This window comes from Diceros bicornis, chromosome 17 (genome assembly GCF_020826845.1).
Source record: "Diceros bicornis minor isolate mBicDic1 chromosome 17, mDicBic1.mat.cur, whole genome shotgun sequence".
In the NCBI taxonomy this organism is placed as follows: Eukaryota; Metazoa; Chordata; class Mammalia; order Perissodactyla; family Rhinocerotidae; genus Diceros; species Diceros bicornis.
Window position 1 is genome coordinate 6,415,860 of NC_080756.1, and position 16,635 is coordinate 6,432,494.

The window sequence follows — 16,635 nt, forward strand, 5'->3', positions numbered from 1 at the left end:
GACCAAGAACACCAGTCAAAGCTCACACTCCCAACAAGGGCCATGGGAGCCTAACACATACAGTCCTTGGGCAGGCCATCAGCCTTAAACACCCATTGAAGAGAGTGGTTTAGGTTTACATAAAACCTCCTGACTACTGTCTCGCAGACAGACTGTGGCTTGCCACTGCACACAGAATCTGCTTTGAATGTTCAGTCTCTTGTTGGAAAAGAGACTTGGCTAGGTATGCTTTCCACGGAACATAAATGTGAGGGTTATTTACTAATCCCCTGAGACATAACCTCCAGCCTCCCAAAGTGTTCCCGGGAATAAGAAATTTATAGCATTGTCTCAGGGCTTGTGAATAGAACCAAGAAGTTTGCTGGCTTATGACTTGTCACACGTCCTATTTAGACCCATTAAACTATTTCAGATTTGTAACTACACCTTGTTTTATTCTAGATAACAAGGCTAAAAGCGAACATAAACCATAAAAGAAGACTTGTAAAAAATCTAAAAGAAAAACTCCAAACAAAAACAGTGACTAACGGGGATGTTACTGCCTCCAAAAAGGAAGGAAAAAAGAAAATCAAAGTACAATGTTTTTTGTTTTTTTTTACTTTCAAATCTAACTGTATATTGCAAAGTGGCACAGAATGTTTATCCTAACTCAAGGACATTAGTGCCATTTTATCAGATATGTTATCCTCCTGCTATTCGTGAATCATTTATGACTCTGAATATTAATTAAATTAGGAAAGAAGTCATTAAGTCAAGTCTTTCTGCCCTGAAGTCCCCCAGATTCAGGATTTAACACTGTGTTAAGTCAAAACCGTCTCGAGAAGAATGAGGAAGGAGAGGAGTGAAGCGGGGATGGGTGTAGGGAAGAAACCCCTGATCTAGGGTCCTCGCATTTGTTCCCGTGAGAGAAGCCCCTATTCTCCCAGTGGGCACAGTAAGAATTGCACCCCCACCTTCAGAACCTGCTTTGTGCTCAGAGCCCTCGGGCAGCCGCCAGGAGTTCTACTGCAGACAACCGGAGCCTGTCTACTGACATTCTCTACCCCCTAGGCCAAGAGGTACATGTTCCCTTACTATCTTAACTCTTGTGTATGTCCTTTATGCTGAAGTAGCCCATAAATTCTTTGAGAACATTCCATACCCTTTGTATCCTCAGTGCCCTGCCCATGGTAAGCATTAAATAAGTGTTATTTCACTCATTGAATAAACACTTTTTATTGCCTTAATAATAAGTGATAATAATATCAACAACAATAACTATGGCAACTATCATCATTCATGGAGCACCCACTGTAAGAAGCAGCACACAAGCCAAGAGCACCGAACACAGAGCTACACCGTCTGGGTTCAAATCCCAGAACTACCACTTACGAGCTGTGTGATCGTGGCCAGATTCTTTAAACCTCTCTGTGCCTCCATCACTGCACTGTAGAATGGTTAAGATTAACAGTACTTATCTCATAAGATTATTATGAGGATTATTTGAGTTAATATGTATATTTAATGCTTACTATAAAGCTTTAGGTCCACAGTAAGTGCTATATAAAGTCAGCTATTTTTATGTAGCAGCTGGTCTAAAGACTTTACACACATTAGTTCTACCTCATCCTTACCACTGCAGTTTAAGGCAGAGATTCTTTGTAGCCCACGATCAATGAGAGCAGTGAGACTTAGCAAGGCGCTGAGACTTAGCAAGGCGCTGAGTTGCTGAGGACCAAAGCTAGTATCTGATACTCTGAGTCCAGGGAGGCTGATCCAAGCCTTGGTCTTTCCACTATGCAGTGGCCACCTTAGGCCAAGGATTGTTCTACACAGTGAGCATCCCCAAATGGAGTTAGAGCTGGGCTCCATAGCTCAGCTTAAATGACCGGTAAATTTAGGGTGCTAAAGATTTAACGTTTGTTTGGTGAAGAGGAGAAGGAATAGTGAGTGCATACCCCACACCAGCTACCAATCACATGAAGGACTTTGTCACGTTTCTCATTTAATGGTCATAAAATCTCATTTTACAAATTACGAAACCAAGGCTCAAAGAGGTTAAGCAACTTAACCAAAGTCACACAGTAGAGCCAGTATTCAAACCAGGTCTGTCTGACTCTTTAATAAAACCTGTCTTTGACTTTTTTTTCCTAATCCTGGTTTGTCCTTTCTATAGATTTATTATCCATCTTATCTTCAGTCCCATATTCAATAATAAACTTACTCAAGTCAAAGGAAATTCCAAGCTGCTTATCTTTTGACAAAAACTAGTGAATAAACCAGGAGAAACAAAAAGTTGCAGCTGATCCACTAGGGGACCAACTAGGGAGCATGGCCAATGCATATTTTCAGTTCACAACCAATTATCAAGTGCAGAACACAGAAGACATGCAAAAATATTTACTGAATGGATGCGCGGGCTGTCCTCTTATTTGCAATGACTTTAAAAAGGGACAGTTACTATAAATGTGAATACAGTGCTGGCTCCAGGCTCCTCGTCCTAGCTCCAGTCTCTGTGAAGCACATTTGACATTCGTCCACCCTGGCAATCATCACTAAGATTTACCTCTATGCTGGACCAACACTGGAGGTTAAAGTCATCCAAAAAAAATAAAAGAAGATTCCCTGTCCAGAAGAGTTCCTTGTGCATTTGCTTCTATACAAGAGCCCCAGGGAGAGTTCTCACCCTACTTCTTACGTAGGATCCAAAGCCACGGAAAGGTGCAGAATGAAACTGCAAAGCCAACGGTGGAGGCAAAGAGGGGCTTCTCCACAGCCCCCTCCAATCTAGAGGCCAGGCTGGGCTGACAGGCCTCCTTGCCTCTCTGTGCAGGGGGGCAGGTGGTTCTCTGTGTCGCTGTTTCACTGACACAGTAGATGTCCTGGTCCTGATTTTAGGCCAGGATGCAGCGCAATAGGGTTGGCAGTGGGGAAGCCCTCAGTTCCAGCTCTTCACCCTGCACAGCCCTCAGCTTCTGTCTCCACGTGGGACCAACGCGTGGACACAAGCCCCACTTCGGTTTTCAGTTCCCTCTTCCTTTTTTGGCCCCTGGAAATTCCCATTACTTTCCTATGAATTCAGTGATACATTTAAAACAATGTCTATTATGCTCTAATCAGCATTTCTGGGAGTTTCGTGGCAGAAGTATCTTTCAGATTATCTAGTCCACTGTATTTCCAGAAAGGAAAGGCTGTACTGCCTTTTTTTTTTTTATCTCCAAAACACAACTATGTCTTTCTACCACCAGTGTTGCTAGTTTATGCCATTACTGCAAAAATCCCCTCCAAGTTCTCCTTCCAGTATCTTCTTCCAGTCCACAATCCTATCTGTGGTCTTCGTCACCATTTTAAAAGGTCATCCTTCTATTTCTCACGCCCTCAGGATAAAGTTCAAACCGCCTAGTATGGGGTACAGGCCTCCATGATCTCGCACAACGTACGCCTGAGCCCCACAGCTCACCACCTCGCTACTCGCTCCCACTGGACTACTTTCTGTTCTGCAAAGCTGCCCTGCACTCCTTCCCTTCTGACCCTTTATGCATGATGTTCCCCTTGCCTGGTCCCCTAGGGTCCCAGGTCCTTCAGGCCTTCACTCATCTATCATTTCTTGCAGGACCTTTCCTTTTTTTTTTTTTTTTTTGTGAGGAAGATCAGCCCTGAGCTAACATCCATGCCAATCCTCCTCTTTTTGCTGAGGAAGACCGGCTCTGAGCTAACATCCATTGCCAATACTCCTCTTTTTTTTTTTCCCCCAAAGCCCCAGTAGATAGTTGTATGTCATAGTTGCACATTCTTCTAGTTGCTGTATGTGGGAAGCGGCCTCAGCATGGCCAGAGAAGCGGTGCGTCAGTGCATGCCGGGGATCTGAACCCGGGCCGCCAGTAGCAGAGCGCGCGCACTTAACTGCTAAGCCACGGGGCCGGCCCTGCAGGACCTTTCCTTGACTTTGTTTCCTCACCTCCCTATAGAATGGATTTCTGTCCACTCTGTCCACGGCATTCCCCCTTGCTCCTGTTGTGACACCTGTGTCCTCTACTGGAGTTGCCTGCCTACTTGTCTTTTTCTCTCTCCAGCATTTAAATTATAAAGTAAATTTCATTATCAGAAAAACTTGAATGTATTTTTTAAACAAATGAAGTACAATTAATATAAAGTTTAGTTACACTCAATCATAAGCACTTTACCAAAGGCCCTTGTTTTAAGTCAGTCTCAATTGCAATGACCACAAACGCGATGGCAGGGTAAGGGGGACTAAACCCAAACAACGCTTGTTGCCTATTTTCATATAGAATTACTACAACTTCTCAGGTCTCTGCTTGAAGAAGCAGCTCTTTTAAATGTGCTCATTCAAATATCTACCTGTGGTAGATATTAACTCTCTGTTTTCTGTAATCACGAATTTTATGAACACACACTTTTTCTTCTTGTGTATAAAGTTATCCACAAATATGTATTTATTAGAATAAGAGAAACATGTCAAGAGAATACTATTAGTTTAAAATGTGATAAATTGATGCTCATAAATGATAAATGCAGAGGGTTGCTTTTATCTATGGGGATATGCCAATCAACAATTTATGAGACAAAAATGGAAAATTCTAAAATCAATAACAGGTAGGATGTCACCTTGGAAAGGTGGATTTGAGCAAGTCTCTCTTACTTGTACTGTTGATGATCCTTAGTGCTCCTTGTTTTGGCCATGAACCTTTCTGCTAACTTCTCTAGGTTCCGAGAATATTCCGTCTCAATTTCGGCTTTTTTCCGGAAGAAATCTTGCAGGTCCTGGAGCAGCTGAGCTCGCATCTCCGTTTGCTGCTCCAGGCATTTCTGCTGTTCTACCAGCTGAGCTCGGATTTCTGAGGAGAGAAGAGAAGCCATTTGATGATGTCACGAAAATCACTGAGGTGTGCTGGTACATACAGGATAAAAGCAATGCATCCTATTATACGCTTAGCTCTGTATTGGACCTTTGTGAGACTGCTGTGTCCAGGCTGGGTCTTTAAATAAGATATGTGCTGACTCTATAAAAGAGTGAGACAAGGCTCAGGAAAGAATGTAATAAATTAGAATAGAAACATGGGTTACATTTGCAATGCCGCAAACATGCATGGAGTCATCAGGGACAAAATTAAAACCTTTCAGATAACAATTCATAACATGTGACATCTTTGAGTAGCTGAGTACATTGTAATCTTTTTCGACAGCATTTTACCTCAACTATCCCTTTTGAGTTTGAAAGGCAAAGAAGTGAGCATCATTTCTTCCAGACTTCTGAACCACCACACATTGCCAGTTGGCACATACAGACACTGACATCTGGTAATTTTTATTTTGTGTCTAAATTTCTAGTTTGTCAAACACATAGCTTCAAGTTTTATAGAGATGCCGTGCATAAAAACAATTTCTTTCTATATCCAAATAATCCATTCATAACGGGGCAATGCTCAGATTCCACTTTAGTATTCTCTTCACAGCAAAGCCTCTTCACTTGGCCTTCACTTTTTATACATTGTTCAAACTCACAGCCTTATCGACACACATAATCCTGAAAAGAATCCTTTGACCATTTTAACACACTAGGAATGCGAAGGTTAGTCATTCAGTGATTTAACTAAAACACAAAAGCAAAAGTGTGTCACGCAAAACTATCTGTAAATGACAGTAACAACGAAACGTGCGTTTTGGAAAATGAGACACAGTAACTAATAACAACTGACTTGTTTTGGTTCTAAGACCCAGGGCTAACCCTCCAAAGACAAGCCTATTCATACTGGAAAACTTCTTTATTTCATCTTTCCCAGTGTCAGCGGATATTCCCTAAAAGTGAGGGCTGCATCTAATTCAGTGGAGTTAATGGAAATCAATGTCCAAATAACACCTCCTCAATTTCTTCCTATTGTTTTCAAGAGAGAGAGGCTGAGCTGGCGGTGGACACGCATGCACTTGACCACGTTCATCAAGCTCATTAACAGCAGGGTCGGCAAGTTCTGAACGGGGAGTCAGGGAACAGGCTCGATTGAATCACAGCTAATAACAGCGAATGCTTACTATTCTGCACCCTACCCACGCAGGCACTAGTGTTACCCCCACTTTACAAAGAAGAAACAGGTTTAAGGAGATTAAATACTTCAGGTAAGGACTGCCACTAATGTGTGGCACCCCTGGAGCCTCCAACCAGGTCCGTCTGTCAGATTAATCGAACACTTCTGCCCGCCTTCCAGCCACGCAGCGTGTTTTGAGCATCCACGGTGTGCCAGGCCTATATCCTGACAAAGAAGATACAATACCTATGAAACAAGGTCTCTGCCCTCAATAAGGTCACGTCCCAGGCAACACTGTCTTGGCGGAAACCCTGGGGGAACACGGGGAAGTATTTCTCCCGTGTCCTCTCTTGGTTTCTCCACTTCTAGATTGGGGAATCCTATTATTAATCTCATAGAAGTGTGGTGAACACCAGAGGGAAGACATTATTATAGGCTTTTAAGTACCAGGAACAGCATCCGGTTTTTAGTCAATCAAAGTTAAGTGTTTTTCAATACAGTATTATAATCAACATGTCTGCCAAACTCTTTCCCCCACAAATACAGAACTATTTTTGTTTCATAAAGAAAAAAAAAAAATCAAGGGTGGGTATGTCTCATTCCCGAATCGCAGTCAGTCTTTTGAGATGAAGTAATTTTAGCACATCTTGCTGTGCTAAGAAAAAATAAATCAATCGTTTTAGGCTGTCAACCAGTTCTTTCTGTTTTTAAGGTTTTTCTTTTAAAGTTGCCTTAGTGCCAAATAAGAAATAAAAGCGGCTGAGAGTATAAATCTCATCAGAAGTACACAAAAATTATTTGAGCTTCCTTCTTGGGTCTCATTCTTAGATGTTCTCTTGCTTGCTTCCTTCAGGGTTTAAAATCGAGAACTAGCGAGTTAAACAGCTAAGACTTCACCCCCATTTTGCAGGGAGTAACTGCTACTTAATGTTATCTGTAATTTTCCAATCAAAACAGGACACTGGCAGCGTTTTCAATAGTGAAAATATGGAGGGACAGACCTAGAGTATCATTGAGAGAAAATAAAATGTGCTTCAAAAACTGGAGAAGGAAAATCCCTTCCATTACCTCTTTAATTTAGAAAAGTTTAAGACAAATGAGGAAAAGATCACAAAAAAAAGAGCATAAGGAAAAAAGATCTTAAATATAAAAGTACTACCATGAGAAATGTCTTATTAGGAAGACAAAACCTTTGGATTCCTCATACCATATTAGAGCCATAAGGCAGCATAATACAGTAGGTCATCTCCCTGCACATATGGTGTGGCTTTATTAATATGACCTCACTAGATCTGGGCTAACCTAATATGGCATCGAAGAATTTAAAAGATCGTAAAATAAATGCTTAGTCACACAAATCTTGGTCCATTGCTCAGAACAGATCAAAGAAGCCTGTGGTGCACTGGTCCCCATGCTGTATGAATCCTGTGATGGGACCACAGGTGGCTACAGGGTATGGCACCACTGTCATCCCAGGTACCACAGAATCATTAGGGCTGGAAAAGGTGAAAGCATCACATCAAGGAGTGATTTCTAGAAAATGTGTGAGTCTTATTTCTGTAGAAAAGATTGCAGCTTCCATCCTACCTGCAGATTCTTGAAGGACACTCTTTCCAGGCCCTTTCTATTAGCTTTCTTGGATTAGTATTGACCTGGAACATGTTTTTTTCAGATCCAACCTTCATTTTAGTTTAGTTGACCAAGCCATTATTGAGCTCCCATTTTGTGTTAGACAGGGTTCCAGGCACTGGAGTCACAAAAGTTTATTAGACACAGCTCCTTTTGGTAGGGAAGACAAACCCTAAACTGATGATATCAATACACTGTGCTCAGTGCTACAATAAAGGAATGCACCAGGAAGCTAGGGAAAGAGGAGCCGATCCAGATCACGGAAGAGCTTGGAAGATGTCATACCCTAAAGGATAAGTAGGTTACAAGATAGACAGCTGTAGCCACCAAGAAAGTGAAAAGACAACCCATAAAATGGGAGAAAATATTTGCAAATCATATATCTACTAAGGAACTCGTATCTAGAATATATAAAGAACTCTTACAACTCAATAATAAAAACACAAATAACCTGATTTAAAAAAAGGGCAAAGAATCTCAATAGATATTTCTCCAAAGAAGATATACAAATGGTCAACAGCACATGAAAAGCAGCTCAACATCATTAGCCATCAGGAAGATGCAAATCAAAAGCACAATGAGATACCACTTCACACCCACTAGGATGGCTATTTTCAAAGAGACAGATAATAACAAGCGTTGGTGAGGATGTAGAGAAATTGGAACCCTTGTACACTGCCGGTGGGAATGTAAAATGGCACAGCCACTTTGGAAAACGATCTGGCAGTTCCTCAAATGCAGAGTTAATATAGACTCAGCAAATCCACTCCTAGGTATATATCCAAGAGAAATGAAAACATATTTCCACACAAAAACTTGTATACAGGTGTTTATAGCAGCATTGTTCACAATAACTGAAATGTGGAAACAACCTAAATGTCCACCAACTAATGAAGAGATAAAGAAAATGTGGTATAGCCATACAATGCAATATTATTCAGCCATAAAAAGAATGAAGTGTGATTCATGCTACAATACGGATGAACCTTGAAAATATAAGCACAGTGAAGGAAACTAGTCACAAAAGACCACTGTGGTTCCGTTAATGTGAAATGTCCAGAATAGACTAGTCCACAGAAGTAGAAAGTAGATTAGTTGACTAGTGTTGGAGGAGCTGGGTAAAATAGGGAGTGATTGCTAAGGGGTGCAGAGTCTCTTTTTGGAGTGATGAAAATGTTCCAAAAGTGATTGTAGCGATGGTTACTAAACAGTGAATATACTCAAAACCAATGAATTGTACATGTTATCCGGGTGAGTTGTGTGATATGTGAACAATATCTCAATATAGTTGTTATATAAAAAAAGATATAATGCCATATCACAATTCCACGACATTTTGGTTGTTGAGACATTTCTGAGAATGATGATAATAGTAATAACAACAAAATAACTCCTCATATTTCCATACCTAGTACCTTTTAGTAGTTTATCACATTAGACAACATAAATGGGCATGCACTTTAAAATGATGTCTTCTGGGGCCAGCCCGGTGGCGTATTGGTTAAGTGCGTGTGCTCCGCTGCTGGCGGCCCGGGGTTTGGATCCCGGGCGCGCACCGATGCACCGCTTGTCAGGCCATGCTGTGGCAGAGTCCCATATAAAGTGGAGGAAGATGGGCACAGATGTTAGCCCAGGACCAGTCTTCCTCAGCAAAAAGAGGAGGATTGGAATGGGTGTTAGCTCAGAGCTGATCTTTCTCACACACACACAAAAATAATAAATAAATAAATAAAATGATGTCTTCACAGAATGGCTCTTGTTTCAATATTTTCACTTCATCTTGAATTTATCTTTAAGCCCAAATAGTAAATTTACTGACTGGCTAGCATCATTTATATATTAATTGCTACAATTTCTCATGGCATAGAAAAGATGTACCTAAGAGAACATCAGGAGGGCTTATTATCATGAGTCCCTCACAACTAAATAAAGCAGCAGAATCTCTTTTACGCAGAAAAATGCCATCTCTGAGGAGGCTCTAAGCAGTCATTATTTAACCTAGGGCAGGACCTATTAAATAATAATAACGGCTGTTTTCACAGGGCTAAAATTTACTGTTTTATTTTAATGACTATTATTTCATTTCTATTCTACCAGATCATTACAGAATGAATCAACATTAATAATCTAACAAGAATAATACACAAAAAGAGTGTGCTTTCAATCTACTCATTTGTAAAAAAAATTTTTTTTTTTAAATAGTTCCTCTAAGCTATAAAAATTTGCTGACTAATACCAAATAAATGGAATTGCCTGGGAAAAGAGGAAACGGAGGCATTTCTTGCTATTGCTCTGAAAAACGGAAGTCCTAATTCTTAAAATAAGTTTGTGTGAGACCACGGACTGATGTGTATTCATGGAAAGACTGAGTCCAGACTGGGCTGTTTCTCTAATACGCTACTAAATGGCGAGGACATAAAATTGATGGATTGGGTGTGATACACATGATCATCCAGGAAATAAAAACACAATAACATTTCTAAATCATCACAGACCATCTCAATTATTTCACAGTCTTGTTTGGTGAGGTTTTCCTTATGATATCACAAAAGTGTACATTCTGTTTGGATTTATCAGTACCTTTATCCAAAGGATATAAGGCATTTTCCCAAACGACAGGTGAGAGCCACTGGAATGTCTTTAAGAGAAGAACCCAATGAGACTCTAACTGGTTCCATCAACTGTTCCGTGCTCATTGCTCAAGTGAATGTTTATACAACCTTGCAGCTTCCGATTAGCTAAACACCAGGTACAAACTTTGGTGAAATAGGCTTTTTAGGCTAGAAATTTGTAGCAAAAAAAAATCCATAAACGTGCACTTTGGTTTTTTTTAGCGAACAGACTGAATAAGCAAAGGCCATTTTTTTCATTTCACTAGAAATCTGAACCCAAGATTTATGCTTCTCTTACCCTCTGCACAGAAATTAGGTGATGTCACTATGAACCCAGGCTGGAGTTACAGCGTCTTCTATTACAATCCATGCGACATGGAGCAAGTCACTTAACTTCTCAAAGTCTCATCTTGTGAAACAATAGTTCCAGCTCACATGGTTGCGAGAATTAAATGAGATGATATACATAAAAAGCATGGTGCAATCTGTAAACCACTATGAAACAGGTGGAGATGTTATTATTACTAGTACCAGCAGGCTTTCATTAGAAAAATATTTATTGACTATTTCCTCGTGTCAGACTCCTTAGTAGTGGCTCTAATAACAGACTGAAAGTCCTGAGCCCCAGCCTCGGTGAGGAGACAGGCAATGCAAACAGAGAGGAGAGCTGGTGACCTCAGGGCCTTAATGCACGGATGCCAAGGAGCAGTGGGAGGTGCGGGGAGGAAGTCTCCACGGCTGGGCAGAGGCGAGCACTGAGGAGGCCATCGTGAGGCTGATTTAGCAGTTTGTGGGCAGACACAAGGGGGAAGGGCATTCCAGGCTGAAGGAGTAGCAGGTGCACACGCACAGGCAGGAGGTGAGGGAGAATCAGGAGAGCTAGACCAAGTGCTTCTCTGCTGCTCAAACCTAACCCTGCATGGGGAGAGGGTCTAGTCATGGCCTAGGGCAGAAAGGACCCCATATGGAAGGCTAAGGAGCAAGATTTTTTATTTTAGGCCAGTTTCCCAAACCAGTTTGATGATAAGAACCACATGGAGTGCTTATTATAAATACCCGTGTCCAGGCCCCTCAGCTGGATATTTTGATTTTGTTGGTCTGGTAGGACAAGGAACAGAGGATTTTTATTAAATACCCCCAAGAATCTTTCACTGGGCAACTTTGGGAAACAACAATGAGGAGGAATTGAACAACTCTGAACAAGGAAGATATATAATCGGATTTGTCTTCCAAAAAAAAATCACACAATAAATAAATAAATGAAATGCTAAGCGTCCTACATCTCATGAAATAACTTCCTTTGCAAGCTATATGGGCCCCCATTTGAGTTATGAATGACCGGGCAAAACCAACAATAACAATAAAAACCCTCATAAGAATGAATGGTATCCATCTTTCCCCTGCCTAAGCCTATTATTTTAACTAGCTATGAATCATTCACTTCTGGCAGCTGGTGTGGAACTAACGAGTATTTCCATCTAATCTGTTATCAGGGAGTAGAACCTGATTTTCAACCACATTGTGAAGAAACCTTTAGAACTGTGCTGCCCAATATGTAGCCATTGGTCATGCTGAGCACTTGACATGTGACTAGACCAAGCTGAGATGTGCTTCAAGTGTAAAATACACAGGATGTCAAAGTCTTAGTATGCAAAAAAAAGAATGTAAAAGTGTGTCATCAATAATTTTTATATTAATGTTAGAATTAATTTTAGATCTACTGGGTTATCTAGACGATACTATTAAAATTAATTTCACCTGTTTACCTGTTTCTTTTTTTAATGTGACTACTAAAAAAAATCTAAAATTAGAAATGTGGCCTACCTATAGGACAATGCTTCTCCAGGCTATGAGTGAATTAGCAACTAAGCTTCTCGTAAGTGGAATCTGGAACGTGGAGTTCCCATCAGAAAAGGTCTTTGAAGAGTTGGCAGGTGTACATGGAAGACAAGACTTACGCGTAAGGCAAACAGGAGATAGAACACAGAGCATCAGGGCACCAGCTCCAGTTAGAAGGGGTGTGGTTGTGGAGGAGTGACTATCTCAGTGGAATTTATGTTTCCTCAACTGCAAAATGGTCGCTCAACATAACTGCCATATTCTCTTTCCAAAGGCAATGGAAGGCTTCAATGAGATGAGATAGGAACAGACTTGCTCATCATGTAAAGCACTGCAGTGGCCAATTATCATAAAATGTGTAATGAAAAAAGAAAATCAGTTCTAGATTTGATGGTATTGACTACACAGGCCAAAGGACTTTCAGAAAAGGAAAGATCACAGGACAATTTGGGTCATCATCAGTGACAGCTGATGATGGGGGTTGGCCCTGTACTGCCTTTATAGGACATGTAGGATTTAGAAGGCTGTGCAAATGTGGGGAATGGAAACGTAGTTTCTTTTTTTTAAATTTTTTTAAATTTTATTTATTTTCCCCCCAAAGCCCCAGTAGATAGTTGTATGTCATAGTTGCACATCCTTCCAGCTGCTGTATGTGGGACGCGGCCTCAGCACGGCCGGAGAAGCAGTGTGTCGGTGCGTGCCCGGGATCTGAACCCGGGCCGCCAGCAGCGGAGCCCGCGCACTCAACCGACAAGCCACGGGGCCGGCCCGGAAAAGTAGTTTCTTAAATAAACTAAAAATGATATTTTTGACACCCTGCCCCAAAAGAGTTAGGTTCTGGGGCACATAATTTAGTAGCACTGTACCAAATGAAACCTTCTAGGTTACGGCCTCATGGAAAATATAACTCTCTCAAGTCTTCTTCTACTTTCAAATTAAGATATCACCAACATTTTAAGCAAACTAAATAGCACAGACATATGAAATCAGGTTGCTTCCATTCTAAGCTCAAAACCGTGCCCTCATCCTAGAACTCTAGAGATGATTAGCATATTTGGGGGGGAGCAGAGTTATGATAAAACTCTTTGGAATAAAATAAGAAGCTGTCATCTTAGCAGTTAATCCTCATTGTTTCAGATGTGAAAGTAATTTCACAACATTTCTGACACTAAAGAGAAGCTGTATCCATTTTTCTGTCTAAGTTTTTATTACTATACCTTCATCTGAAATGATGTTAACCTCAGTACTATTTCAGAATAAGAGCTTACTACAGAACCATCAGTTTTCATGGCTTTTGAAAGCCAAATATTCTATTCTGGCTTAGATAACATTTTCAGGCAAAGTACGGAAAACAAATTTGCACTTTTTTTTTTCCCAGATGAAAGCTAGCCAGGATAAAAGGCAATAAATTAAGGTGATCAATTATTGCAGTTTAACTACATTGTAGAAAAGACCAGTTTAAGGAAGTACAGATCTGAATGAGTCACTATAGTGCTTTTATTTAGAACACACAAGAGGCAGGATGTCATTAACTTCCCCATAATTAAGCAGGGACATTTAAGACCGTATTAGTAGATTGATTTTTACTACCAGAAAAAGACAGTGTGCAGAAATCATTGATCTGTAGAGAAGATACATTTTGCAATGGCTCTGATACTGACAAAGGTTCAAGGTACTTTCTAAACAGTGACTTTCTTTCCTGATATAATTCAAGACAAAGTCTCAAGGAGTAAACATAAAATCTTACATGTGTTGTTCTCTGAATAAGTTTTAAGAATGAAAAACTTTTAAATTAGTTTAAATCTTTTGTACTGAATTAATTGCAAACCGAGCCTTTCTCAAATCAAGGCTATTTCCTTTATTGCAGTAATTACAATTTTAAAGTGTCTACTAGACCACAGTTTAACTTTCCAAGCAATTTACCATTTCTATTGAACAGGAGAATATTTAGTGAGTTCCTAGTAGGTTCCAGATCCTGTGATAAGTACTTGATACACCTCAGCTCATTTGATTCTTACAGCAATCCTATCATGTAGTACCTCCATTAGAAGATGAGGAAATCAAAGCAGAGAGGTTAAGTATTTTCTGCAAAGTCATATGATTAATAAGTACTAGAGCTTGAATTCCCATTCAGGTTTGTCTGACTCCAAAGGCCATGATACAAAATTATAATGTTCACCAATACACATAAGTGTAATTACACAAAGCAAGCCAAAGCGCTCCAGGCCTGGCCTTCTAGATAATTTGTTAGAATGTAGATAGATGTTATATATAACTATTAACATATGAAATAAAAGTTGAAGTGCCAAGTGTCCAGCATCATTTAGAAAAGCAATGATTATATTTCTACCATTTAAAGTAAGAAAGCCAAAAGACGAGAAAAAAAAAGATTCAAATATTTGTTAAAACCCAGTTAAGTGGCTAATGCTAATTCCCTATTATTTCCTGAATGTCATGGCTTTATGGGAAACTATGTATTTAGGTCAACTGCTTTTGTTTTAAAATCATTACTGTACTATTACTATTGTGTTATAATTACTGTAACGTTTTGAACTATACAGAATATAAATCCCTTGAATATAAATATCATGTGTCTAAATTTCTGTATAGCATGTAATAGATATTCAATAACTATCTCTGATGAATGTTTGCTTCAGTAAAGATAAGAAGTTATCAAAATGCTTAGTTATGCACATATAGACTTAGGACCTAAACTTTGCTAATTCGTAAAATGATTTTACTTTCCCCTCTCTCTGCAACCCACTGCCCCATCACTACCTCTTCATTCTTTGCTCCATGTGGTCCTCTGGCATCCAGCCCTACAAGGCTTCTCCCATAAACAATGTCCTATTTGGTCAACGGTGGAAAAGAACTCCAGTTAAATCCATAGAATATCATAATGTTTAAAACATCTCTCGATTAAAAGTATATTTTATGTGTCTACTTCTACCAGAAGAGAATACCTTCATCTAGGAAGATGACACAGGAAACACTAATCATTTCACTCAATTTTCTTTAGACTTCTATTAGAGACTTTGATTGGACTGCTATTGGAAACTTTATATCTTATTGTGATTTAACTACAGCTCAATAAATGAGAGCTCCAATAACCTCTGGCTCCAAGTGAACTAGAACTCTGGCTCAGGAGCTGATACTGGAAACCAGAGAGTAGTCTAGGTACCCATGCCTCCTCAACATCCATTTCACAACTGAAAGCCACAATTTTGGATCAGAGAAAAAAGCCTTTCAAGTTTAGGCTGCAAAATCCTTAAAGAGATGGCAATTTTAAAAATCAGATATATATGTTACATATATATAAACACACATATATACATAATCAATTTATATATATTATCAATTTTTATATATCTACCTTTTAAGATTTTTCAGGCCTAAGCAAATACTGAGTATCAACCAGTTTTGTTTAAATGTCAGAAATATTAATTCTCTTCTTTAATATTTTATCTCTTCAAAGTACCAAAGAAAATGTCCAATTTGATAGACAACCTATGTATTAAAAATAACATTCTTCTATTTTATCCTCAGATATGAGCCAAATTCTATGATAAAAGTGTACTTCTAGTCCTGCACAAACATCCAACTTTTACCCACATAATCTGAAAAAACTGAATTGCACAATGTTCACTCAGCAATATCCACTCAACAAGCGAGGGCAGAAATGCTTACGCTACTCATCTGCCGAACATTTCCTGAGCATCCTCCAGGTGCTGGGCTCTGAAAGGACAAAGATAAACCCATTGCTTTTTGCCCTCAGGGCCTCCCCGGCTAGCTCCTGCTCTACAGACATGAAAGCAGGTAACTGCTATTTCTATAATAATCCTCATTTACAATGCCATGTAGTGAGTCCTCTAATGGAAGCATGAAGAAAGTACCACGAGCACACATAGAAAGGAACAACAAATTCTGCCCAGGTAAATCAGGGAGGTCTCTGAGGTGACACTGGAGCTAGCAGCTAAGTAGAAACGTGCCAAGTTGGGGTGGGTATGGCAAGGGTATTATGGGCAAAGGAGTAGCCTGTGCAAAGGCCCAGGGGTATGAGTGTCTGGCTAGTTCAGAGCATTACATGGATGGCAGTTTGTTCTGTACTGCAGGGTGATAAGGTAAGCAGGGACTGGGCCGATTATTAGGGGATTTAAAAGTAAATATTCTATAACGAGAAGGGATGCTATCTTTATTCAGCTCTCTAGTCACTTATAGGGAATGCTTCAATTTATTTAACAAGTTAAAAACAAATGTGTATTACTCCTATTTAGAAAAGATAGCGGTAGAACTGTTCTAACTGAGGAAATAATCAGGAAATGACACTTCCTGCCAAATCTTTGACAATAGATTTTTTAAAACTGTTTTATGCTAATTTAGATAAGAGAGGGCAGTGTCAGCTATATTCTATTCAATAGAATACTGAGGATACGGAATGGAAGGATGTGTAAGTACCATAAAGTGATGAGAATTGCCTTTTATTTCACTATAATTAGATTTAAATTTTGAATTAAAGTGGCTTAAAATTAAAAATT

At 39.7% G+C, this 16,635-nt stretch overlaps 1 protein-coding gene across 4 annotated transcripts in view; it reads right to left on the bottom strand.

Annotated features, from left to right (window-relative positions):
* The window catches only part of SRGAP1 (SLIT-ROBO Rho GTPase activating protein 1), a 238,795-nt gene that overhangs the window by 122,245 nt on the left and 99,915 nt on the right, over window positions 1-16,635 (bottom strand). For all 4 annotated transcript variants that reach the window (XM_058557730.1, XM_058557729.1, XM_058557731.1 and 1 more), the window contains exon 2: window positions 4,640-4,835. In XM_058557730.1, coding sequence (XP_058413713.1) covers window positions 4,640-4,835 — 196 coding nt within the window. The remainder of the gene's footprint in view (window positions 1-4,639; window positions 4,836-16,635) is intronic.